We start from the raw sequence: 26,956 nt of genomic DNA on the forward strand, positions 1-26,956 counted from the left end.
AATTGGAGTCAGCAAAAAGATAAAATGTCAATTACTATATCAAATAGAATCAACTTATTACAAAAGATAAGAAAATATTTACCTATGCATATACGTATTATCTATTTTAATACTTATATTCTGCCATTATTTGATTATTGTTGCAATATATGGGGAAGTTGTTGTGAGAGTGGAATAGATAAACTTAATAAAGTATTAAAGAAATCTGCTAGGGTTATAGTAGAAGCTGACATAATGACATCATCCAGTTTATTGTTTAATAGTTTACACTGGTTAAATGTGGAAAAACGAATTCAATACCAAAAGGCAATACTTGTATTTAAATCAATTAATGTTATGGTTCCTAACTATTTAGAAGAAAATTTTCATTTTACTGATAATCAAAACTATAACTTTCGTTCAGCTGATAAAAAACTATTAAATCTTCAAAACCAAAAACAATTTTTTTTAAAGAAAACATTTACATATTCAGGTTCTCAAATATGGAACAGTTTACCAAATGAAATCAAAATGAGTGATACACTTGTATCTTTTAAAACAAAATGTTACAAATTTTTCATCAATTGTGCAAATTAATATGCCTTTTCATTATTATTTCCATTATAATTGTATATTGTGTATAATATAACTTTTTAATACTGTGTGTACTTATAACTATGTTATTATTACTTTGAGGACTCTCAGGAAGGTTAGTTTTAACTAATGGGATCATCCTCTTGAAATAAAGATTATTTATTTATTTATTTATTTTTATTTATTAGTTTTCACTGTTGCTCCTATAAGATGAGCGTTTGAAATCCATCAGAAATGTGTATGTTTAATAATTCTCTAGCTTGATTTCTGCATATCATTACCAGAGTTACAAATAGTATTGTTTGTAGCAAATCATATATTACATCTGAGTCTATTACCTTAACAATTAAAATACATTAATACAAGTTTGTCTAAATACTCGAGTTACGGTCATCTTTCAAAGTTACGACCATCTTGTGTCGGTTACGACCATCATCCAAAATACTATAGTTGAAGTTACGACCATCACACATTTAAAGTTACGACCATCATGCTTGAATTTTTGAATGACTATTTTACGATAATTTGAATGTTTTAATGCATCAAATTTGGTTTTAATATCACCGGACTGCCGAATAGTATGTACGAGACAAGCGGTTTGGTTCAAATGAACCTTTTAGTGCACGAAAATCGGAAAAGAAAAACTTATCCCTAGAGTTGTCTCCCATCTCCGGATGGTCGTAACTTTTAGTTACGACCATCCGCTTACCACCAGTGATAAGTCTGTAACTCCACTGTATTGATGTATTTCCTAAATCAGTCTATCAATCTGTATAGTTATATTATTGCCATTACCATACTAAAGGTGAACTGTTTTATTTTGAATTGCTATAAAAATGTCAAAACTAAGCTTTTATAGAGTTTTTCTTTCGAAAAGTATTCTATATTTATAAGAATCACACACTATGTGAATAAAAACATTTCATATTCAGTAAAATATTTGAAATTGCAATGTGTTTGTAAGAAGGGGAGATAATCGCTTTTTGGTTTCAAAAAGTCTTTATTCAAAAGAATAGTATTTTAGGCTATCTCCCCAAGGAAGCATATTGTTATTTCATACATATTTTACTGAATATGAAATGTTTTTATTCACATAATGTGTGATACTTATAAATATAGAATACTTTTCGAAAGAAAAACTCTATAAAAGCTTAGTTTTGACATTTTTATAGCAATTCAAAATAAAACAGTTCACCTTTAGTATGGTAATGGCTGTAATATAACTATACAGATTGATAGACTGATTTAAGAATTACATCAATACAGTGGAGTTACAGACTTATAGGATTGTAAGTATAATTTATTTTATCACTTTGCACTTTCACATTTTGGCTGAACAGTTTGTTCAAATTTTTGACCAGTTGAACAATTTGATTTAATAAAACAAATTGCAATTGGGTCAAAATTTTGAATGAGTTGCAATTGGTGAATAGCAACACTAACAGTCAAGTCACTGTAATATTTTTAAAGTTTTTATTGTTTGTTTACTTAGGTATTAGCATCTGCCAGTGGTTCATTTGGAATGTCACCAAGTCAGATAATTATTTGGGATTTAGAACAATATCTATGTAGGAAAGTTCTCAACCACCATGAGTTTGATATACAGTGTCTGGCATACTCCAGGGATGATAGGTTCCTTATATCTGTTGGTAAGTATTTTTAAAAAAAATATGGTAAATAACAAAGAATGACAGTTAAGGATGTTCAACTTGTGTGTAAAAGTTGAATTGACAAAAGTTGTAGGAACGAAAAACCTGTAGAAATTGAAATAAGAGTATTTTCCCAATATTTGATTTGATGAAATTCTATATGAAGTGCTTTATAAAGTATAAACATGAATTAGACTATTTTATACAGATTTAAAATGATTGTGTGCCATGTATATCTAGCCATTGGCTATATTTTTTACCCCATCTATTCCTACACTTTAGCCTTGTCTATATTTATAGAATTTTCGTAATTTTGTACAACCGTTATTTTGAAATATTTACTATGTATATCTTGTATCTATTTAAATTGAGAAATTTACCATATTTTGCCTAGCCTATATTTCTGGTTTTCACTTTAAACTCTCCTTATTTCTAAGGTGTTGGATATATATAAAAGATCGACTCTTTGTGATATTCCTCAATTACTCAAGGTAGGTTATAATTGGCTTTATCTATATTTACAGGAGACTATCGTGATTGCTCAATTGTTGTATGGAGTACAGATAATTATGAAATCCTGACAACTTCACGGGCAGCTAGTCCAGTACATGAATTGAAGTGGGATCCATACACTGTCAATGAGTTTGCCACTGTGGGACAGAATAGTACAGTCCTGTTCTGGTTACTTGATGAAACAACTACTGATGTGTGTCTGAATGTGCACGAAGCTGAGGTACCAGAAGAACTATTAGAGGGGCACCATAAGGTATGCTGAATTAAACTAAGTGGTAATTTTTGGGAATCTGCATTAAATCTTATCTAAACTTGAAAGTTATGGTATAAAATTGTAGATAACACTTCAAGATAAAAAAAAAAAATCATGATGTTTATTCTATTTAAACAATATAGAAATATCCTTGCCAAACAGATTTAAAACATATTTTCTTGTGATGAAAAATTATTAATCAATTTGTCAGTGTCAAATGCTCAATGTAAATCAGGGGCGGATCCAACCATTTTAAAAAGGGGGGTTCCTAACCCAGGACAAAAAGGGGGGGGGGGGGTTCCTAACCCAGGACAAAAGGGGGGGGGTCCTAACCCAGGACAAAGGGGGGGGGGGGGTTCCAATTACATGTCCCCATTCAAATGCATTGATCGTCCAAAAAAAAGGGGGGGTTTTAAATGATAATTATTTCACTATATATATTTATAGAATAATGTTCAGTAATAGAGCTTAAAAACTATTTAAATCCAAAATTTAGAAAAAAGTTATGTTTTATTTCTGTTTATTTTTTTCCCCCAGTAAAATATTCAACCGGCAGTACAATGATAAAAATATTTTTTGTTAAATGGCTGATTAATGTTTTTCAGGATGTTGAATCAGTTGATTTTACTGCCATGGAGTATGCAGGAGACAGTACTCTGTATATTTCTACAAGTAGTGGTAAAGTGTCAGCTTGGGACACACGACATAACACATGTTTTATACACTGGGAAGCAGATAAATCAGAAATAGGTTTGTATATTTCTACAAGTAGTGGTAAAGTGTCAGGCTTGGACACGAGGCATAACACATGTTTTATACACTGGGAGGCAGATAAATCAGAAATAGGTTTGAATAGTTTGGCCTTTTATTTAATAAGTTTTGTAATAAGTTTACATACATACACATTCAAAACAGTTTAGACTTTATTTAAAGATAACATTAAATAAATAGTTGAAAGTGATTGTTGTATTTGTCAGTTAGTGTCAAGCAATTAATATAACTTTTGATGATTGCAAACAATTGAAATAGTACAACTTTCTCAAAAACAAAAAGTTGCATTTATAAGTTTGATTTGCAGTATTCCACAGAAAAACATGACATCATATTGGTAATATACAAGTAAATGAGGACGTCACCTTAGTTTGACATCAATGTGACCTTGAAAATTTGTAATGTATAGCATCATCATTTTATTAACATACCAGGCTTTTTAGCTCACCTGGCCTAAAAGGCCATGTGAGCTTTTCTCATCACTTGGCGTCCGTCGTCGTCGTCGACGTCGTCGTCGTCGTTAACAATTTTTCAAACATCTTCTCCTCTGAAACTACTGAATGGATTTGAATGAAACTTAGCATGATTGTTCCTTAGTATATCCTGCACAAAATGTGTGCTTTGATTTTTGATCCGTCAAAAAACATGGCCGCCGTTACTTAAAATAGAACATAGGGGTCTAATGCAGTTTTTGGCTTATATCTCAAAAACGAAAGCATTTAGAGCAAATCTGACATGGGATAAAAATGTTCATTAGGTCAAGATCTATCAGCCCTGAAATTTTCAGATGAATCAAACAAACCATTGTTGGGTTGCTGCCACTTATTTGGTAATTTTAAGGAAATTTTGCAGTTTTTGGTCATTATCTTGAATATTATTATAGATAAAGATAAACTGTAAACAGCAAAAATGATCAGCAAAGTAAGATCTACAAATAAGTTAATATGACCAAAATTGTCAATTGACCCCTTAAGGGGTTATTGTCCTTTAATGACAATTTTTCACCTTTTGTTCATCATATTTGCTAACTTTAAAAAATCTTCTCCTCTGAAACTACTGAATGGATTTGGTTAAAACTTAGCATGATTGTTCCTTAGATTATCCTGCACAAAGTGTGTGCTTTGATTTTTGATCCGTCAAAAAACATGGCCGCCGTTACTTAAAATAGAACATAGGGGTCAAATGCAGTTTTTGGCTTATATCTCAAAAACGAAAGCATTTACAGCAAATCTGACATGGGGTAAAAATGTTCATTAGGTCAATACCTATCAGCCCTGAAATTTTCAGATGAATCAAACAAACCATTGTTGGGTTGCTGCCACTTAATTGGTAATTTTAAGGAAATTTTGCAGTTTTTGGTCATTATCTTGAATATTATTATAGATACAGATAAACTGTTAATAGCAAAAATGTTATTAACAAAGTAAGATCTACAAATAAGTCAATTTGACCAAAATTGTCAATTGACCTCTTAAGGAGTTATTGCCCTTTAAAGACTTTTTTCACAATTTGTTCATCATGTTGACTTACTTTAAAAAATCTTCTCCTTTGAAACTGCTGTATCAATTTCAGCCAAACTTAGGCTAAATGAGTTTTAGAGTTTCAGAGTATCTAGTATAAATTTTATATTTCATTTCCTTGTATGTCAAGAAACATAGCTCCTATGGCTAAAATAGAACATAGGAGAAAATGATTTTTTTTTGCTTTTGAAGAAAATAGGACGATTCAAAGAACATTTAAATAAATTGAAAAGCCAAAATAATCATTGATGAGAGATTAAACCAAAAAATTCAGGTGAGCGATTCAGGCTCTTGAGAGCCTCTTGTTTTAATACGCCTTAATTCCATTTTTATAGCATCAAACTTACACATATTTTAAGTATTTCATTCTCACCAGCTTAGTCCTTTGTGTGCATGGATGTTGATTTTTGTTTTGTGTTTTGCAGATGTGATCATGTGTCGCAGTGGCAGACTGTTGACAGGAAGTGTGGGTAAAAACTTGAGAGTATGGTCCATAGTGGGTGTTGGTGAACTAAAGTTACCTGGTGATCACAACAGTATGAGAACAGGTGGTTTGACCATGGAAGATGAGATGAATCTGGATGGATCTATTGTTACAGCAGCTTTTGATGAAGCTTTAGATATGGTATTATTATAGAGCTTTGTCAATTACATTCTTGTTATGAAAAACAGGGGTACATTAGTTTACCCCTATCTGTCTGTTAGTCATTTGGATTTTTCTCTGACAGGAAATACAAATCTGAGAAAACTCAATAAAATCTATAGATATAGGGAGATGTCTATTTAATTATCTTGACTCACAAAGTTGTCATATGTTTGTCCCTAAATGATCTTCTCACTGAAGGAATAATGATTCCAAATTCCCCCTGGTGTATCTAATAACTATAACTGAGGAACATACCGTAATAGTATAAGGAACTTAATTGAGTTAACGTAACAATCTAATATACCTGAAATTTGTTATAGGGCTATTAAAGATATCATTAAGCAATTTTAATATGTCTTACTTAGAGTTACCATTTAATTCACAACTTTTATGTATAGCGGGCAGCAATACTGAACCATTTACTGTGTCTTGTTATTTTATTCTTAGACGAAGAGTTCATTTTATCATATTTTTTTTACTTTTATCCTTGGCAACCAAAAATGAAACAGAGTATCTGCCAATCAGTAGTTTGACCATAAGATTCAGATATATTATATTATTTCAGGGGATAGTTGGAACCAGCAGTGGTACATTGTGGTATATAAACTGGCCAGAAAGAACCAGTATACGACTGGTGTCTAGTCACATGGCAAAGGTAAATATGAGTACTAGTAGTTTTCAAATGATGAAGTAAAAAATAAATGCTTGACTGTTCAAATATATCTGACAGATGCAGGGAAAATATAGTTAATAATATCTTAATAACTCTACATACTAGTTAAAAGTTGAACTTCTCAGCTTAAGGTGCCACTTTTCGTAATGCTATGCATTTTTCATATGAACAGTTAGTTTTTGTAGCAATGATATTGGCTGTGTAAGACATGCTAAGTATTTTTCAGGTGAACAATTTATCCCTCTGTAACAGTGAACATTTTGCCTCTTGTGCTGATGATGGGAGTGTAAGAGTGTGGTCTATAGATACAAGAGAACAGACTTTACAGTTCCAAGTTTTAGACCAGGTAATTAGTTTAGTATATCTGAATCACCATTAAGCCTAATATTACAGTGTTCCTAGAATAATGGAATAACTTAAACATCATTTAATGCTCATCATTCATAATTTCTGGTTTAGATGTCTAATTTGTTCATCTGCAGTGATGACCAGCCTGTCAACACTAAGGTTATAAGTTTGAATCCTGCTTCTGCAAGGTGCATTAATTAACTATGTGTAGGAATGCCAGCATTAAAGAGCAGTTTTCAAAACCACTGTTCAATAGGAAATCAATGCACCTGTCTTTTGGTCCTGCTTTAAAAGCTCGTGGAAAAATATATGTACCAGTTTTTGTTTTTGGTGGTGTTTTAATTTTTTGGAAATGAGAAATATGTGCCTAAAAACTAAAACTAAAAAACCAACAACATTTATTAATGAAAATATTAAACCACTAATGATTTACTACATATGAATTTTCAGGCATGTACTTGTATTGCCTTCTCTCCTGTAAAACCAGACGGCATTATTAGGACAACTGTTAGTAACACAGACTCTGCCCCAGTCACTGCCCACCAGAAAATTGATGCTAAGTTCATGCCGCTGATAGCAGCTGGCTATAGCGATGGTACAGTAAGAGTATTTGACATTAACAAAGCAGAAATGATATTGAAGATGCATCCACATGCTGTAGCAGTCACTGCTATTAGTTTCTCTTCGGATGGTAAGTTTAAATTTTGATTTCCTCAAATTTATCATAAAATATTTAATTATACTTGAAGATATCAATAGTATTTCAAAATAGAGGTTAGAGTATTTCTCAGCTTTAATCTCATTGAAGGTCAACAGCTCTGGAGCTGAAAATCTGTTTATAACTGTTTTCCTAGACAACGTCAATGACGTAGGATTATAGGATTATATGTCATGAATTCTCTAAGATTTATCTTTGTAGTGGACTGACAAAAACCCATATCACACAAAATGTGTGAAATGAAAAATAGTTGCAAAAAGATCAAAGCAAAAATTGAAATAAAAGACATAAATTTATATGAGTGAATTTCCTATTCGCAAATTGTCTTTTTTTTTATCTATGCAAACATACTTTAATTTTTCCAGGGAGAATGGTAATAACAGGAGGAAGTGAAGGACTTATTGCAGTTAGTAGTCCTACTACTGGAATGACCGTCAGAGTGATATCTGACCACAAAGGAGCACCAATCACAAATATTGATGTGTCTGTCTTTCAAGAACAGGAACTTTCAGTCTCCGCCCCTCAGCTTTGGTTAGCTACCAGTGCTGATAGGCGTGTTAGTGTTTGGTCTGCTGATTGGTCGAAAGATTTTTGTGAGCTTGTTGATTGGTTAACATTTCCAGCACCAGCTTTTACTCCAGATGGTACCGTTATAGCCAAACAAGATCAGAAGGTATTATGTTATTTCTTTATTGACAAAAAGGTTCCATGTTTAAATAGTATAATGACCATGTATAAACTTGTCATGTTCCAGCCTGTTGTAGCTTTCTATGACTTATGGGTTTTGCTCATGGTTTAAGGACGTACAGGGACCTTTGTTGGAAAATTATTCACTTTTTTCTCTAAATAAAATCTAGCCAATTGTACAAAGATGTAATCTAACCTATCAATAGAGGGTCTAGTCTTTACTTCTTATTAGAGAACTTCAGTTTGAAATTTTATATGCTCAGTTAAAAATATACAAACAATTAACCAAAAAAAAACATTTATATTTCATGTATGCAATAATTTTTTGTTTTATTTTAGGCACTTTACAGCCAACTACCACCTAGTATAGCAAAGTTTTCTCCTGAAGAATCTGACATCATTGTATACGTTGGTTATGGTATGGAGAAATGTATACAGTTTTATAGCTTATCGGAGAGAAAGGTAAATTGTAGTACCCACACATTGCCTCTTATCACATTGATAGGCATTCAATGATTTACCCAAACATACATAAAATACTACAACCGAGATAACTTTGGATTTGTTCCTCTTTTTTTTTTTTAGCACTTATCCATATAGGGAATAATGAAATTGTATATTCTAATGCAATTTGGATGTAACAATTTTTTTCATTGGCTAAAAGTTGCCGTCAAATCCACAGTTGACCAGGCGTAACTAAGGAGAGACCCGCCATTTTAAATTGATGAATCAACAAATGTTCGATTACTACTATATAATCGAAAATAAAACAACACCTACCTCGAATTCGCCGTTTTAATGTAATTTTATCCGAATTTGAAGCGTACAGGTAACGTAATAACCTCCAGTTTGTAAGTTTTCATTTGTATGACGTCACGTTTAGCCATGACGTCTTTGTGCCAAAATCATTCATGAAGTTTCGGGGATTTTTTTTTATTTGACAAATTTAGACATTTTTTCAAGTTGTATCGTATTTTTTCCTTTGTAATGCATTAGAATCGGAATAACAGTACTGTAGTTGAAGAGTTGCCACCGTCAATTTTGATTTGACGGTCGCAAATCTCCGTTTTACTGTCTCTGCTACGCGTCGCCAGTAAAACTGCATTTGCAACCGTCAAATCTACAATTGACGGTGGCAACTCTTCAACTACAGTACTTTATTCCTTAACTGGTGATTGACACTATGATAACATACTGTAAAATCAGAAATTATTGCGTGCATTTATTATTGCGATTTTGTCATTTTAGACTTCAATACGATTTTAATTTTTACGATTTTGAGAAAAATCCTGTTTAATTCATATAAAATATTTCAAAATTTGAGTTCAAATTATTACGTTTACAACTTTGTCGCATTTTTCGCAATAATAAAAACCTCACATTAATTTCTGAATTTACAGTAACACAAAATTACAGGAAAATTACCTTGAAAATGATTGTCATAATTGAGATTTGATACAAGAAAACATTTACACAAGAAACTGGGAAGACAACCATGCAATGATAGTGCACGTAAAATTCAAAGATTCACAAGAAATTTACTGATAATTCTAATTGCTTATTCATATTGCACATTTCAGCTACATTAAAATAATCATTATGGGCATACATTTGATACTCTTACAAATAACAGAACTCTTGATTTACATTAAGTTCACTGTAACCTACTTTGTGATGTTTTGCAGGTGTTAAGAACACAGGCTCTGACGCATTGGCCCACATGTATGGACCTAGCCCAGTCTACAGCACTTGTATCTCTTGGAGCAAATGGTAAGTAGAAAAATGTATTTGTTGCCATTTTCTACATATGACATCGATGGCATAACTATCTTAGTCCAAGTTCCTTCATGCTTTTGTTTTCAAACAAATTATCAGTTTCAGATCTATTTTTGTATATGATTCACAAACTTACTGCCAAATATGGATTTGGCATATGGATTTACACTTGCATGTACTTAGGTGTTAGGTGTTGTCTTAGGTCAATTAAAAACAATCTCATAATGATTTTATCAGCATCATTTCATAACATGTCTCTTCCTGTGACCTGCATTTCACATTTTCTGTGACTTTGTTTTGTTTCAACTTAAAAGTCTATTTCTTTTACAATATATTTAAGTGACATTAATTCACTAGAATCTCTCAGCAGGTACTCTACAATTAAGCAACCCTTGGATCTGCTTAACCTTTATTTGAGCCATGAGTGATCAATTAAGTGATAAGGTTATTTGGTGATATTTGCCGCTAAAATAATTATAGACATAACATAGTCATTACTTATTAATCATGGATTCATTATTTGCTGGGTTCTAATTGTTGTGGATTCCATGGGTACAGATGAACCATGAATTTAGTGTACAACAAAAATCATATAGACCTAAAAGCACATGATGCCTCAATTGTATTATACCACTCTCAGCTCAATAAGCATACATCCCAACTCAGACTATATAAAAAAAGACTATTGCCACCAACAAAACCATGGTAAATACTAATAATTCATAAACATAAAAAACAACTTATTTTCAGATGATATATTTATTTACACATATATATACATATTAAGATTAATAAGATTTAATTGTTTATTCTCTAAGTAATGTTTACAATTCTTGTTTTTCAGAACGAGTGATGAAGTTGTTAGATTACTATGAAGGAAGTTTCCAGGATTTTGTAGGTCACAGTGATTCAATAAACTTTGTTAAATTCTCACCAGACAGTAAATATTTATTGACTGTGTCACATTCCGAAATATTTATCTGGGAAGTGCAAGTATGACCGTGAATTATCAAGAAGATTAATAGATTGAGAACTGAATCTTGACTAAGGGGATTCAAAATAAACATCTGTTGATATATATCTGATGATAATCGAGTTGGAGGAGAAAAAAAAGGAAAGAAAACAAGGTTTCACAATGTTAAATGACATTTCACTTAAGAAGTGGTTACTTTGATGTTAATTTTAAAAACGTTTAAATTAAAATTGCATGAGTAAAAATATGCAAGTGAAATGAATTTCAGTACCTGGTCCTGGATAGTAGACATTTATCTTTTAGGAGCATTTAGGTATTATTTACCAGTATATATCCTTATATTTTCTGGGTGGTCTTGCCTTTTGTAGTATTCTAAACTATATGTTAAACAATTTTTTTTAAATGAATATCAGTATGGAGATAATCTCTATTGTTATAAATATGATCTAAACAATCTTTTATGTGTGACAATGTCTTCTCTTATATTGTATATTATTGCTTCCGTCCACTAGTGCTGTAAAATATATGTTACTGTAAACAAATGTAATGATTATGTACATATGATGATTAAAATGATCTGTGAATAGATAATAAACTAACTTATTAAAGTACTTTTATATTTTATCTATAACTAGCATGGCATGCAAACTAAACATATAAAAATGTCTGTACAGAGGGGCTACTTCCTGCATGGTTGAAATTTTTCTGCATTTGTATAAAAAAAAATAAGACTACATATAGAAAAGAAGCTTACAAACTTTTAGCACAAAAATCTTAAAACATGTTACTCTGATTTCATGTATAATACATTGAAGAATAAACAGCTGCGACATGAGCGCATGATACGGCCGTCATCTTGTGTGGAAGTTTTATGCAATAATCATAAATAGCTTCTGAGATAGTTTTAAGCAATAACCATATATTGTTTTTGAGATACAGCGGGACATGTGAAGCCCCCCCCCCCCCCCCCCCCCCTCTCTTTTTATACGTCCGTCAAAATTTTGATGGGACGTATTATGGTATACAAATGTACGGTGTCCGTCGTACCATCTGTCTGTCCGGCGTAAACATGTTGCACCGTAACTTGAGAACAACTAATCTAAATTTCATGAAACTTTATATAGTTGTTTTTTATGATGGTCAAATGATCTGTATACTTTTTGGTGAAAATTAGATTTAAACTTTTTGAGTTACGGCACTTTGTAACTAAAACAGGGCTGTGTTTTTTTCACATGTCGCACCGTATCTCAAAAACGATTCTTGATTATTGCTTAAAACTTTAAACACTTCTTAGTTATAATAATCTAAAGATCTGTATACTTATTGGTGATGACTAAAATTTAATTTTTGAGTTATTGAGTATTTTGTAAGAAGGGGAGGTTTTTTTTTTACATGTTGGCCGTATCTCAAAATTTTTTATGATTATTGCTTGAAACTGTACACACTTCTTTGTTATATTAATCTAAAGATCTGTATACTTTTTGGTTTGATTCAAAATTTTATTTTAGTGATATTTAAAAAAAAAACAAAAAAAAAACAGGGTAGAGGGGTTTCACATGTCCCGCCGTGTCTCTAAAACAATAAATGGTTATTGCTTAAAACTTTCTCAGAAACTATTTATGATTATTGCATAAACTTCCACACAAGACGTCAGGCAAATCATGCGCTCCTGGCGCAGCTGTTTATTTTTTTACAAAATACTCAATAACTAAAAAATGAAATTTTGAATCATCACCAAAAAGTATACAGATGTTTAGATTAATATAACAAAGAAGTGTGTAAAGTTTTAAGCAATAATCATAAATCGTTTTTGAGATACAGGGCGACATGTAAAAACCCCTCCCCCTTTTTTTACAAAATACTCCACAACTCAAAATTGAAATTTTGAATCATCACCAAAAAGTATACAGATCTTAAGATTAAAATAACAAAGAAGTGTGTAAAGTTTTAAGCATAAATCTAAAATTGTTTTTGAGATACAGTGCGACATGTGAAAAAAACACCCCCCTGTTTTAGTTACAAAGTGCTGTAACTCCAAAAGTTTCAATCTTATTTTCACCAAAAGGTACCGTATACAGATCATTTGACCATCATAAGAAACAACTATATTAAGTTTCATGAAATTTGGATAAGTCCTTCTCAAGTTACGGTGTGACATGTTTACGCATGACAGACGGACAGACACCAGACACCATAATATGTCATGACAAAATTTTGACGGGCGTTTAAAAAGGATATACATATATGGGTTACATTGTAAATTAGTGATATTGAACATCAAAACCAATATTTTTATACATGTGAAATAAATAAGTCTTTACATTAAGTTTGAATAAAAGAAAAATAATAATCCTCCAGGATTTACAAAATCAACTTTTAAAGATAGATTACAATTACTTTTACATTTTGTATGATAAAATTTGCTGTTTCATTCGTTCAAAAGTTGTTAAAACCTAGGAGGGTAAACATCACCCCTACATAAGCATTATTACTTTCTTAAAATTTCTTAACTACCGGTACATAATAATCTTTAAATATTTAAAAATTTTCTGCATTGTTACATTAATATTTGTATTATTCATACACCTTCAACTCCTCAGTATAAATGTGTATTTTTTCAATAAATAAAGTTAATGAAAATTGTCCACATGACAGCATATATTCCATGGCAAAGTTTTATATTTCTGTTTAAAAGTAAAAAAAAATTGTTATAGCCTAAATTTGGTCACCAGTCCTCTTCTATCATGTCCCATAATGAGTTCACTATGTCATATTTTGACACTTGTTCCTTGTTGAAGGTGAAGGGTTTTACTTCAGTATTTCCACATACATCTGATTGCAATGTTAAGGAGACATATAAACACAGAATACATATAATCAAAGCACGAAAGCGCTGTAAAGGCAGTTAATTACAGGTTGTGTGTATTTCTAGTCCAGTTATATCATTATCTTCCATAGAACAGAGGTGGTTTGTAGAATTTAAGATTTAGAGTTCTTTTGTACCTAGTTCACCTATATCTATAGTCTACTGTTTACAGTATATTTTCTGTGCCTCGCCATGAAATGCATTTTTAGCCATGGCCTTGTCAGTTTGCTTTAAATTTATGAGTTTGACTGTACCTTATGTGTCTTTCGTCCCTCTTCTTTAGACATATAAGAACGTTTCCTTTTCAATATAAATAGACTATTTTTAATTATTGATTGTATACGCATATTCTATGACTCCCATAAAAAGAAGTTCACAAAGATTGACTAGTCTCTGTACTGTGTGTATAGCAAGAACATCAAGTAACATAATGGTAAATGTACATAGTAACACATCAACTTTTTTGATGACCATACCTGCCAACTGTCAGTATTTGCAGAGTATTTCCCCCATCGAGCTCGAGGCTCCCAAATGGAAATTTTGTAAGAGCAATTTTGTTGACTATTTTAAAGAAAACAATTAATTCAACAATGGCAATGAGCTTGTTTATGCACGAAGAAGCCAACAACCACATTAGAATATATTTGAAGGGAATCCATGACAAATCGCCCCATTAGCAAATAGCCCCACTTTTTCACTAACTCGCCCCACTTTAAAAAAAAACTGCCCCAACCTGGATAACCAAATCGCCCCACTTGTGAAATGTGTTATATCCCTTAATATTACTCCTGCCAACTTGCCCCAACTTATAGAAAACGATAATATCCAGATAAATATATTATTAACCAGGAAGAATTTACTAATGCCAACTCGCCCCACTCATGTAAAAAGATGTTATCCCGTTGTATATAAGTTAAATTCCGTTAATATTACTCCTGCCAACTGGTCCCACCTAATGGAAATCAGTGAAATCTAGATAAATATATTATTAACCAGGATGAATTTAGTAATGCCAAATAAAGGCAACAGTAGTATACCGCTGTTCAAAACTCATAAATCCAGGGACAAAAAACAAAATCGGGGTAACAAACTAAAACCGAGGGAAACGCATTAAATATAAGAGGAGAACAATGACATAACACCGAAACGTAACACACACAGAAACGGACCAAGCATCAGACAAAACACCACGAGAATAACAAATATAACATGAAAACCAAATACATGAATTAGGGATAGACAAGTACCGTGCCACGTCTGATCTCAATATCTCAAAAATAAGAGAAAACACAAACGACTCAACGTTAAAATGCAACACACACAGAAACGAACAATAATATAACAATGGCCATCTTCCTGACTTGGTACAGGACACTTTTAAAGGGAATAAAAGTGGTGGGTTGAACCTGGTTTTGTGGCATGCCAAACCTCGCACTTTAATGGCAAAGTTAAATATAACATTGAAATGACAACATATTACAGGACTACAATACAAATAAATAGGAGAACATATTAGACAAAGAAAAACATGATTAATAGATAACAAAAAGCATCAGGTTTAAAATTCAATTTGCCAAAAACGCGCCTTGTCCACACAGGACTTACAAGTGACGCCCAGATATAAAAGATCGAAAGAGAAAAAAGTACAAAGTTGTACAGCACTGGAGATAAAAAGTTGAAAAGGTTTCGCCAAATACGGCATTGTTTTTATGCCCGGGATAAGAACATTCTTATTATATAGAACAATTCATGCTATTGCAAACAGTAAATTTTATCAAATGAATATGAAAGAGATATACATAAAGAAACTGAAGTATTAACTACATGTAATTACAGAAAACTAAACCCGAATACATAACGCCCAGATATAAAAGATCGAAAGTGAAAAAGGCACAAAGACGCACAGCACCGAAGACCAAAAGCTGAAAAGGTCTTGCCACTCTCCCCACTTATGGAAAAAGATGTTATCCCGTTGAATATAAGTTAAATTCCTTATATTGCATTATGATACAATTAACAGGTTTCTTTTCAATTGTTATGCAAATAACTAAGCTTCAAAACTTAGTTATTCTTCAACAATACATTTTTTTTAGAACTATAATTTCAGTATATCAATAATAGTAATTAAATAAATTTTCGGTTTGTTTGTATTCTGTGTAGATTAGTTTTCATTAAAGTGGTGCGAGTTTTTATTTTTAATTATATATATATATATTAATCTAAATATTACCGTTTTTTTATAAGTAGGGCGGGTTGGCAGGAGTAATATTTAACATGATTTAACCAATTTCACATGTGGGGCGATTTGATAAATCAGTTTGTGGCGGTTTTTTTAAAAGTGGGCGATTAGCCAGTGGGGCGACTTGTCCTGCTTCCATTTGAAGGCCCCCTTGAAGGTTTTGTGCATTTTGAAAAGTTGGCAGATATGTTTCTAACTCCAGGCAAAATCTACCGGTATGAATGAAAAAGAAGTTTTCAATTAAGGCTCTGTGGCCATAACAGCTGTCTCATTAGCATTTTAACCACTTCCCATATTTGCAATTAAAGCAATAGAAGAAAATTATTCAACGCAAAAACAAAACATGCTTGTAAATATGAAATTCTCTTTACGGTATGAGTTTTTCTCATTGTTTGAGATTGTACGGTAGTACCTGTAACTGCTTATACCTATTTCTTATTCACTTTTGCTTGATAAACTCACTAAATATCATGTATATACATTGTACCACATCTCCTTATTTTTATATGCATTCCAATAACATGAACAATTGTAATTCAATTCTATATACCAAAGCAAAATGAACTGCACCACTTTCATTCACTAGTATGCATCTTTTGGCAAAATACAAGTTCTTAAATGACACAAGATATATTTATTGATAAAAAAAAAAAAATTTAGTATACAACTCTTTAACAGGTATAAAAAAAAAGCACAGCTGTGTCATAACTTGTGAAATCTGTGCTGAAAACATAGACATTGATGGTATTTGAGTAATTCCATATGTGAAGCTCAACATTAGCTCGTCAGTTGGTGGTGGACAGTTATAGTTCCTTTCTGCAGGCTAGGATGAATGACTTTTCAGGAAAACCAATTTCACAAATCAAAACTTTCCTCTAGATTTCTCCTACAATATTCATCCAGTTTAGTTCTTTTGGTTTAATTGCACACCGTCCTGATTTTTAATTTTGCAAACCATTCAGTCTCTTGCTTGCAAATGGTGCATGAAAATAGGATTGGTATGGCAGTAGACAAGTCTCTTTAAAGTGGGTTTGTGCCCTGAAAAAAAGTTTTATAACTTAAGTTTTTTTGAAACTTGTGCAACACACATACCTAAATAACTATAACATAGAAGAGAGCATCATTCGTGTCAATGTTTTGTTCCTGTTTACATTGTCATTGATATTTTTTCAGAAAGCCTGAGGCACAGCTCATGAATTCCTGTCATTACATCCTAAATTAACATAATTACTGCTAGAATAATTATCAGTATGATATACGTACACTATCATTGTACAGCCCAAGTCTTCAGTATATATCATTGTTGCATTCATTCACTCCTGTGTTCAGTCGTTCAAAAATATTTAAACATCAACAAATGAACTTTAATATTAAAGGACAAGAAAACACTAGAAAAGATACGGACATACAACCCGTGTTTAAGTGTATTTGAAAGAGAAATATATCTGGTTAAACGATGTATAAAGGAGGAAAAAAATGCAGATATTGCATTACGATGCTTTCTACCTAATAGCACGTGGATATGTTTACATATTTAGACTTGACCCAGTATGACCCGTACCTTGTAGGTCACCGCCGTCGTTTAAACACTAGACTACAGTCGTGTATAAGACAATAAAATGCTTAAGCCTGTACTATTTGTGTGAAGTAAATGTGTTTTTTCTGTACATTTAAATTGTTTTACCTGATAGCAAGGACGTATATCTATCCGTTTCCTTCTCAATTCACTTTGTCAATTTCTTCGAGCTCCTTCAAAACATACGTATTACTGCGCCCGGAAGTGAAAAAAATATTAGAAATCCTCGTAAAATAATGCTATTTTCAATTTTGTGGAATCCATTTTGTTATATTTATTATATAAAGATAAAAAAAAGTTACGATTAATTATGAATTTGCATATCATTATACGGAACGTTTATGGACTATTTTTCCATAGCTGTAAGTCGGTCATTTTGGCGGGAAATCATGTACACATACACACGTAGATTGGCTGGTACCTGATCGTAATGTTACACATCAGATATATCAAATAGCTAATACCCGGAACGTAGTACCGGGAACCAGGATAATACGTAGACAACATACATAACTAATACCGAAATTGAAAACGCTTTACGGTTTCTCGTTTATAAACGGAATTCCGCTTTGAATTATAGAAGATGCAATATTAATCATGTTCAGTCGACTTTTCATTGTTATATCAACGTCTGAACTAATTAAAAAATCTTTAGATCTCAGATAACACTCTAAATTGACCCGACCTCTTTCCACACGGAATACAAATAATGATAGTTTGTAGTCAGGTTGACTGCTTATAATGCAAAATACACATTAATAACAAGTTCTATAAAACGAACAATACACACTGATCGTTTCTTTAGTCCCCAATGTAAATGAAAGAAACAAAAACCATATCATACCATAAAAAGAAGAGGAGAAATTCGAACATTTCCGGATCTTTTTCTGGCCAAAAGACCCCCTGCATAGATTGCGTATGAAAAGATTAACCTCATGACTTGAAAGTCAGGCCTTAAAGCACTGCCTTTAAAAATGTTTTGAAGAAAATCAGTGTGCTAATTTTTGTACTGGTTCTTCCCATGAAATTGAGGTCAAGGTTAGATGAAACCTATCAGTCAGACATATATACCTTCAAATCATTTCATACAACAAAAATATTTACACCTTATAATTATTTCATAACCCAGTTAAAGTTGACCTTTTGCTTACAGTATCTCCGATACGGACATGACAACATAACTTTAACCTTGATCACTCATCCATGAGGTAGAGGTCAGGTGGTGAACCCTACATGAGGGACATGTAGACATTGGGCGGAACATATGTACCAAATATAGATATCTGTTTACTTGTTTACTAATTTTGTAAAAACAAATTCAAGCAATCACTGAACATGAAAATGAGGTCAATGAAAATGGACATATGGAAACTTTGTACAATTTAGTACATGTATCTGCATACAAGGTATGATGCATCCAGTATTTCTACATTCTGAAATATGAAGCTTTATACAAATAGAATATGCCATACTGGATTGTATTCCCTATACGTCTCACCTTCTTTAATTTCCTTTGCAGACGAGACAAAAATTAAGAATATTTTTGTTAAGGGTATTCTTGTCTTCCTCATTTCTATAAATTTTGAATAAGATACAAGTTAGTGAAAGTAAAAGAAAATTTAAATTGAACCACTAGGTATCAACAGGTATTTTCCATGCTTAAACCTGTTTGGAGGAGTGATGCTTTAAGGACTAGCACAAAGTTAAGGATATTTACCACCAATGTCAAATCTGTACTCTTATACGGATCAGAAACCTGGAGAGAAACAGCTGCATCCATCAAATCTATCCAGACTTTTGTCAATAAATGTTTGAGAAACATCCTCAACATCAGATGGCCAAACAAAATATCCAACAATGAATTATGGAGAAGAACCAAACAACAGCCAACAAGAGCAAGAAAGTGGAAGTGGATCGGGCATACCCTCAGAAAAAAAGACACACACATTACCAAGCAAGCTCTAGAATGGAACCCCCAAGGACATCGAAAAAGGGGAAGGCCAAAAAACACCTGGCGCAGGGGACTAACAACTGAGCTGAGTAAAATTGGGATGACCTGGAAATAAACAAAACGAGTAGCCATGGACATGAAATTCCAATATCCATGAACATGCCATTTTCCCTCTTGCCATAAAAATTAGTACCTACAAAAATAAATATATCCACAATTCAATGGTTTTTGCCACTTTTAACATTAATAAGAGTAGACAATAAAAAAATTTGTAAAAACAAGGATACAGCCTTTTAGTTCGTTCTGTGGTGTGTCCAACTGCCAGTGTAGGTTGGTAATTAACTTGTACAGTGTGATGTCATGTCTGAAAAGATAAATCATATTTTAAAATAGCAATATATTTTTATGCAGTGCTCTCCCCATGGCCTTCTAGCATCATGGTAATGTGATGCTATATTTCTTGAGTGGGATGATATCTGAATTGATTTTCTTATAGGTAGTTCAATGTGATGCTATAAATTTTAGAAACAAGAAGATGGTTTTTCAAATTTCCCTGTTTAACAGGATGCTATATCAACATAGGCACAGTTTTTTTTCAAGTAACAACATACAGCATCATATATAAAGGTTGGCACAGATCCTCATATAAAATGGGAATTATAACCAAAATCAGGTATCAATTTTAAGTGATAAAAAATTAAATATTGCATTTCAAATAAGGGTCAGTCAGGTAACTGGAACCACACAATACTTTTCTTTGGCCTAATGGCCATGATGGCACCCACATTCATGTAAATGACCATTTTTTCCTTTGAGACCATAGATCAAATAAGAACTGAATAAAGGTTAATGCCCACCAAAATGATACATACACACACAATTCTGGAAAGAGCATTATATACATCCCAGGACTTATTGCAATGATATTGGAAATGCTCTGGATTCAATATTATTCTTTGGGAACCATTTTTCATGGTTTTGGTACTATACCAGAATAATTAAAGTTTTCAATTTCCTTTTGTTTTGTTTGCAGATTTTGGCAAAACCATGAATTCAAATATTCTTATAAAATACATTTTTTTCTAAATCCATGAAAATTGATAACCAACAAAAATAAGTGAATCTACATTTGTTTGCACCTTTCCTGAGTCAGGAATCAGTTCTTCAGTTGTTGTTGTTTGTGGATGTAGTTCATACATGTTTCTCATTTCTCATTTTTTTTTATTGATATTTTAGACTGCTGGTTTTTCTGTTTGAATGGATTTACACTTGTAATTTTTGGGGCGCTTTATAGCTTGCTGTTCCGTGTGACCCAAGGCTCTGTGTTGTAAGCTGTACATTGTGACTTGGATGGAAAGTTGTCTCATTGGCAATCTTATCGCATCTTCTTATATTAATCTACAGAAACTCTACAGTGAATAAAGTATGAGCTAGAACTCAGCAGCAAGCAAGTAAAAATATTTACAGTATGTCTGTCTATGGTCCAAAATACATTAATTTTGGTATTGATATTTTCTATAGTCTAAAGTACCTTGATTTTGGTATTGATATTTTCTATGGTCTGAAGTACCTTGTTTTTTGGTATTGATATTTTCTTTAGTCTAAAATACATTGATTTTGGTATTGATATTTTCTATAGTCTAAAGTACCTTGTTTTTGGTATTGATATTTTCTTCTGTTTTTCAACTTCCTGTCTTTCCAGCTCCAATTTTTGTGATTCTTGTTGACATGCTTCCAAATTTTGTTGTAATCTTTCACATGTTGATACAACATTAGCCAGTCCTTCTTTCTGTTGAGAAACTAACTGCTCTAAATTCTGTCCTTCTTGGTTTAGATGTTGGCATGCTGTTTGGCTTTTCTGGTAGTTGGCTTCCTCTGCAGACTCCATTTGAATAACTTCTAAAGTTACAAAGTTTTTTTTTGTTAAACCATGGCATAAACCATGTTACATCATTGGTTATCTTTTATTTTAAATTTGTTAAAAATATAATTTGAAAAAAAAAGCCAGATTAAAATTACGTACATAACATTCACTGGCAAATGTTCTATGCATACATGTAGTGATGATAATACATTTATGCTCAAGTCATAAATACAACATATGCACAATTTTGTTCTAGACAGAGGCTGGATTAGAAGATAACAGTCTGTAAGATAACATGTCACCTCCAAAATTCAACAGAAATGATTTACTGAAAAAATATGCTCAAAATTACATAAATTTATATTAACATTCGCAAATGGTGTGATTCTCTGACATGACCAGTTTTATGTTTGGCTGATTTTGAATATTACTACAAAACTTTCTATTACTTAAAAATTTCATATAATTATTTCAAACAAAATTGGAAAGATAATACATGTATTAATTTTGTATGCAATAAAATCCTATGTTATAGTATAGTAAAGATTACTTTAAAAAAAAAAGAGGCTTATTTCACATGTTTCAGACCTTAAAAAATTAAGTGGTTACCTTGAAATACTTGTTTTGTCTGTGCCTTTTGTATTTCTCTAATTTCTAATATTTTCTGCCATTCTTTAACGATATTGTCAAGTAAAGTATTTTCAATCTTTTCATTATCAATAACTGTTATCAACTCCTCAGCAAGGCGTACAATATACTCTGGTTCATTGAGGCTGTCATCCATCTTGTCAGGCACTCTATGATCTGAAATTAAAAATTAGAATAACATATAAATTTATTAGTTCTTTCATAATATGAGCTGTGTTGGATAGAAATTGACCTTATTCAAGTGCATGTATGCCGTTTTATGTAAAAGACTTTGATTGCTTTTGGAACATTTTTTGGTTGATCAAATACAAAACAAGAGATACATTTTGTAATAGTCTTATAACAGTTTAATTTTCAAACAATGACAGGTTTAAAATTTTCCATTGGGATGTTTTCCACCCAAAATAGGAAATCAGATGTATTGATACTGATATGCATAAGGTCGATTTCTATCGGACGCAGCCCATATAATATCCACTTTCAAAAATTAAGGCTTACTACTGTGAATCCTAGTGGAATAAGATATATGTCAATTGCAAGTGAAATGACACTAAAGTTTTTTTTTTGTGTATGTTCTTCTAAAGCAGCTTTTGCAATTTAACTGATTAATATATATGAAAAGGAGATAGTGATGAGATATAATTATAACTTGAGACAGGCGTTACCTGTGAAAGAGGACGAAGTCTATATTTTCCTAATATTTTTTTTAATTCATACATTGCTGACTATGACTAGGTGACCTATAGTTGTTAATTTCTGTGTCATTTTGGTCTCTTGTGGAGAGTTGTCTCATTGGCAATCATACCATATCTTCTTTTTTATATTAAACTTCAAAATCTGTTAGAAAAGAAATGAAAATACTGTAATGTTTCCGATGTTGGTCCTGTTGTTAGGAATTTTAGTTGTGATGTCATTTTCAATGTAAACAAAGAAACGCCATCATCAGATATAAACTAACAGGTTGAACAACCGATGTTCTTAAACCCTGCTGACTGCCATAGGCAATTCCCAAATAAATTGATCATGAGGGGTTGAAGTCATAAAACTTTGGAGCATAAAAATCAAGCTTGAAACATGAAATCAAGCATTTTGATTGGATCGATTTTGGAGTATGAGTACAAAAAACTGACTCTAAAGTTTTATGACTTCAAGGCCAGAAGTAACAATTGGATCTTAATATTAATTTAATGCCATACAGAAAACAATAAACTTGTGGAAAAGATGATATACCACAAACATGAGGTGAAAAAATTTGTACACCATATCCAGATTACGACAATTAATGTCCCTTCAGTGATGTTAGGGGGATCGAAACGGCATTGGCCACATTAATTATTTACCTCAATTTAGAATAGACTCTTAAATTTTCAAGAGTCGAAATAGGATAAACAGATCATATAAACCCAAAGAAAATATAATACAAGCCCAAAAGAAAAAATATAAACAAGTCTAAATTGAAAACAACATTCATACTTACATGTATGATTGCATTGGATAAAAACCGCAATTCTTATATATGTGTGTATGTACGTATAAAATAATGTATATATATATAATGTAGTTGATTGCCGTGGATAGTAAACTTGGAATTGATAGTATATAGCAAATACACTTTATTCATAGTATATGTATGTCAGTGTATGATTATACTATACAGAAAAACATGAAAATTATTGTCCTGTCCCAGAGTCCTTATGAAAATTATGTTTAATTTTAAAACAGTTTTAAACGGAAGTCTTGCGTATGACTTATAAACAAAATATGGTCGCCTTTATTTTTGATTTCCTCCCAAATTAACCCAAACTGAATAATCATAAGCATGGATAACAAATGGGTGTAGGCATGGTACCAGGTCTATAGGACACAGAGGGTTGATGCTTAATTAATTGCGGAAGGAAAAGAAGTGACACACAAAATGAGGTCTTCTCATTTCCTAGTGTATATATATTGTTTGCTCACTACAAGTTTATTAATCCTGCATTGTGCAGGATCCCCAAAAGTTCACATACATAAGGTTTATACACCCAGTATGTATTCTCATGTGTAATTAAAGATTGAGTTGGAAGTTAATATATAATTTCAAAACAAGTCCCTCAAAAAGGTGAAATGTTTTAATTAGTTTACATGTCATACAGCCAATTCAGTATATATATTACTTTAAGATAATCTTTTCAGATGAATTATTAACGTAAAATAAGAAAATATCCAATTAAAGTTAATTAGACTTCATTATAAGACAAAAAGTGCATCTAAGTTAAAAAGTTGCAATAGACAGGGGGAGTAACTCTAAAAGTCCAAGACATCTATAGTGTATAGGAAGTTGATTTTGGAATATGTCTTGAAAAATTCGAATATCTTTGCCCATTTATCAGTATTTTATAATTTGAATCTGTTATTTATTGTGTATTTAAATTAAATGTAGCTAAAACAGACTGTAGAAGCCAAAGAATCATTATTTGTTCATGAACGTCAAATTACACTTTCAATAATCAATTCAAAATTTGTTTTTCATATTAAGCCTCCTTTTCCACCCTGTATAACTGATTTGGATTTACTGAAATGTGTTTTTAAATACTGTATATTATACAAGTGAATCTTTTAGAAAATTAAGGGGAGATTATTTAAACTTATATATGTATATTTTTATACATTGGATGGTAATATTATGTTTTGCATGGTCAAGTTAATTATTTTCTATTTAGTTTTTGATTTTTTGTCCTTTGAAAACTTGTGTGATAAGGTGCTTGAAAAATAGAGTTTTATATGGGCTTATGATGTTGATCTTGTATATATATAATTATAGTGTATTAAGGTAGCATAATACAAAGATTTTTCATCCCCAATCAGACATCTTTAAACTGATGTAATTTCACTCATCCTTCTTTAAATTTTATAAATGAGGTACCAAAAGAAAGAAGAATGATTAATCTTTAAAATTGTGATAATTTCATGACATAATTATTACATAATTAATTGTTATGTAATTAGTTGCTATATTGTGATGTCCATACTTGAATGAATTTAGCTTCTTTATGTTATTCATAGCATCCCAAAATATTTTATAGATTCTTGCACAACACAGTTTTAATTTGACCTCCAAAACTGTGTCTCAGATTTTTCCTATTGTATTTCATTCTCTCGGATCATAAATCTTCAATGAAGTTTGCAACATCAATTCATAAGAGATCACTAAATTCAATTGGGTATAACATTTGTTCTATTGATGTTTTTGGAAATCTGAGACAGGGACTCCCCCTATATTTTATTTGATTTATTATATTGTCCTATACTTGAATATATGGTTTAGGGTGGGGATCTCGACCGTTTTTAAGTTATCAAACAGTAGGGGGTAGAGTGGCCTAAAAGACACCACTTATATATCATATGCTTTGCTTACATTCAGGTATAATATAATTTAGTTGCATTATTTGTGAAAATAAAGTAAGAAACTTCCAGCTACTTTAATTGACGCTTCAAAATTGAGACAAAATACCCCTTTAAAATTGTAGTAATTTGTTTACACTTTAAAAGCATCTCACATGCATTATCATCATTTATCAGTGATAAAGAAAATTTATACTGTGACCATGAACATATATATTGTTAGATATACTGTGACCATGAACATATACATGATATATATTGTTAGATATACATGTACTGTTCCCAGCTGTCACATTGTATTGGATTTTGACATTAAAATTTGTCAAAAAGTAATTTTGAATGTCTGTATAAAATATTTTCTGCTGTTTCTTTCTTTAACATATATCTTTTTCTAGTGTTTATATTCATTTACTATGCATAGATGTATTTTGTCACCTGTCTGGATTTTTTTGTAGTTGATCGCCAAAACCCAGAATTACCCTTATCCGCTTCTAGAATCGGAGCCTATATTGTAAATTGTTGTCTTCATGGCAGCCATTTAATTGTGTTTACAGTGTGGTTTTTGTCAATCAGATACGATTTTACTTGAATTTACACATTACTTGTCGGCGATTTTCTGTATAAAACTAGTGGTTGAACAAAATGTACATCGCTGTCATGAACTAATATGAGGCAGGCATTACCTGTGGAAGGGGACGAAGTCCGTATGATATTTTTTTAATTCAAACATATCTTAATTTTAAAACGGAAATACTGTAATGTTTCCGTTTTTGGTTCTGTTGTTAGGGATTTTAGTTGTGACGTTATGAAGTCATATGCAATGTAAACAAAGAAACACTATCATTAGGTAACGTTTTTTCATATCAAGGAATTATTAAAAATGAAATTGGTATTGCATTCCTTCCTATTTTATACTAGGCTGATAAATATATATTTTACTCAAAGTTTCATGCAAATGAGACAGGAAAAAGGAAGTACATTGTAGATTTCTGTGCAGATGCGGGAATCCAAAACACGACATAAAAAAGTTTGAAAGATTTTGAGATCATTCCTCGATTTTCTTTTTTTTCTTTTTTTTATTGATTTTTCTACTGTCATGACTGTTATAATGATGAAAATAATTTTTTTAATCGTTTATTTTGAGACCTTGGAGAAAAGGTTTGCAAAGTCATTTCTTATTTTCTTTCAAGTGGAAGGTGACTCCGTTGGGCATAGCTAGTAACCAAGTCAAATTTACGCATGCAAAAGTGGAAGGTCGTGGACCTCGGACCACCGCTAATTTGAAACCCTGCCTCCAATTTCCAAATTGAAAAGATCATGAAGATATG

The 26,956-nt window shown here is 31.8% G+C and overlaps 2 protein-coding genes and 1 long non-coding RNA gene across 3 annotated transcripts; 1 reads left to right on the plus strand and 2 right to left on the minus strand.

Annotated features, from left to right (window-relative positions):
- Positions 1-2,069: 2,069 nt before the first annotated feature.
- LOC139504943 (WD repeat-containing protein 90-like) lies at positions 2,070-11,708 on the plus strand. Its single transcript, XM_071294820.1, has 11 exons — positions 2,070-2,222; positions 2,747-2,988; positions 3,594-3,738; positions 5,705-5,904; positions 6,491-6,580; positions 6,825-6,944; positions 7,397-7,637; positions 8,030-8,337; positions 8,691-8,813; positions 10,037-10,121; positions 10,972-11,708. The coding sequence occupies exons 1-11, from the start codon at positions 2,096-2,098 to the stop codon at positions 11,124-11,126; spliced, it is 1,836 nt and encodes a 611-aa protein (XP_071150921.1). The 5' UTR covers positions 2,070-2,095; the 3' UTR covers positions 11,127-11,708.
- A 1,545-nt stretch (positions 11,709-13,253) lies between these two features.
- On the minus strand, positions 13,254-22,400 carry LOC139504941 (kinetochore protein Spc24-like; the record flags this gene model as incomplete). Its single annotated transcript, XM_071294819.1, is given in 4 exon segments — positions 13,254-13,932; positions 20,020-20,096; positions 21,382-21,631; positions 22,206-22,400. Coding segments are annotated over 4 exon segments (609 nt in total). The 3' UTR covers positions 13,254-13,825.
- On the minus strand, positions 16,825-18,438 carry LOC139504942 (uncharacterized). Its single transcript, XR_011659461.1, has 2 exons — positions 17,890-18,438; positions 16,825-17,243 (listed from the first exon to the last, which is right to left on the minus strand). It is a non-coding gene; the product is annotated as an uncharacterized lncRNA (long non-coding RNA).
- Positions 22,401-26,956: the final 4,556 nt, after the last annotated feature.

The sequence above is a fragment of the Mytilus edulis genome, unplaced genomic scaffold (genome assembly GCF_963676685.1).
Source record: "Mytilus edulis unplaced genomic scaffold, xbMytEdul2.2 SCAFFOLD_1197, whole genome shotgun sequence".
NCBI lineage: Eukaryota > Metazoa > Mollusca > Bivalvia > Mytilida > Mytilidae > Mytilus > Mytilus edulis.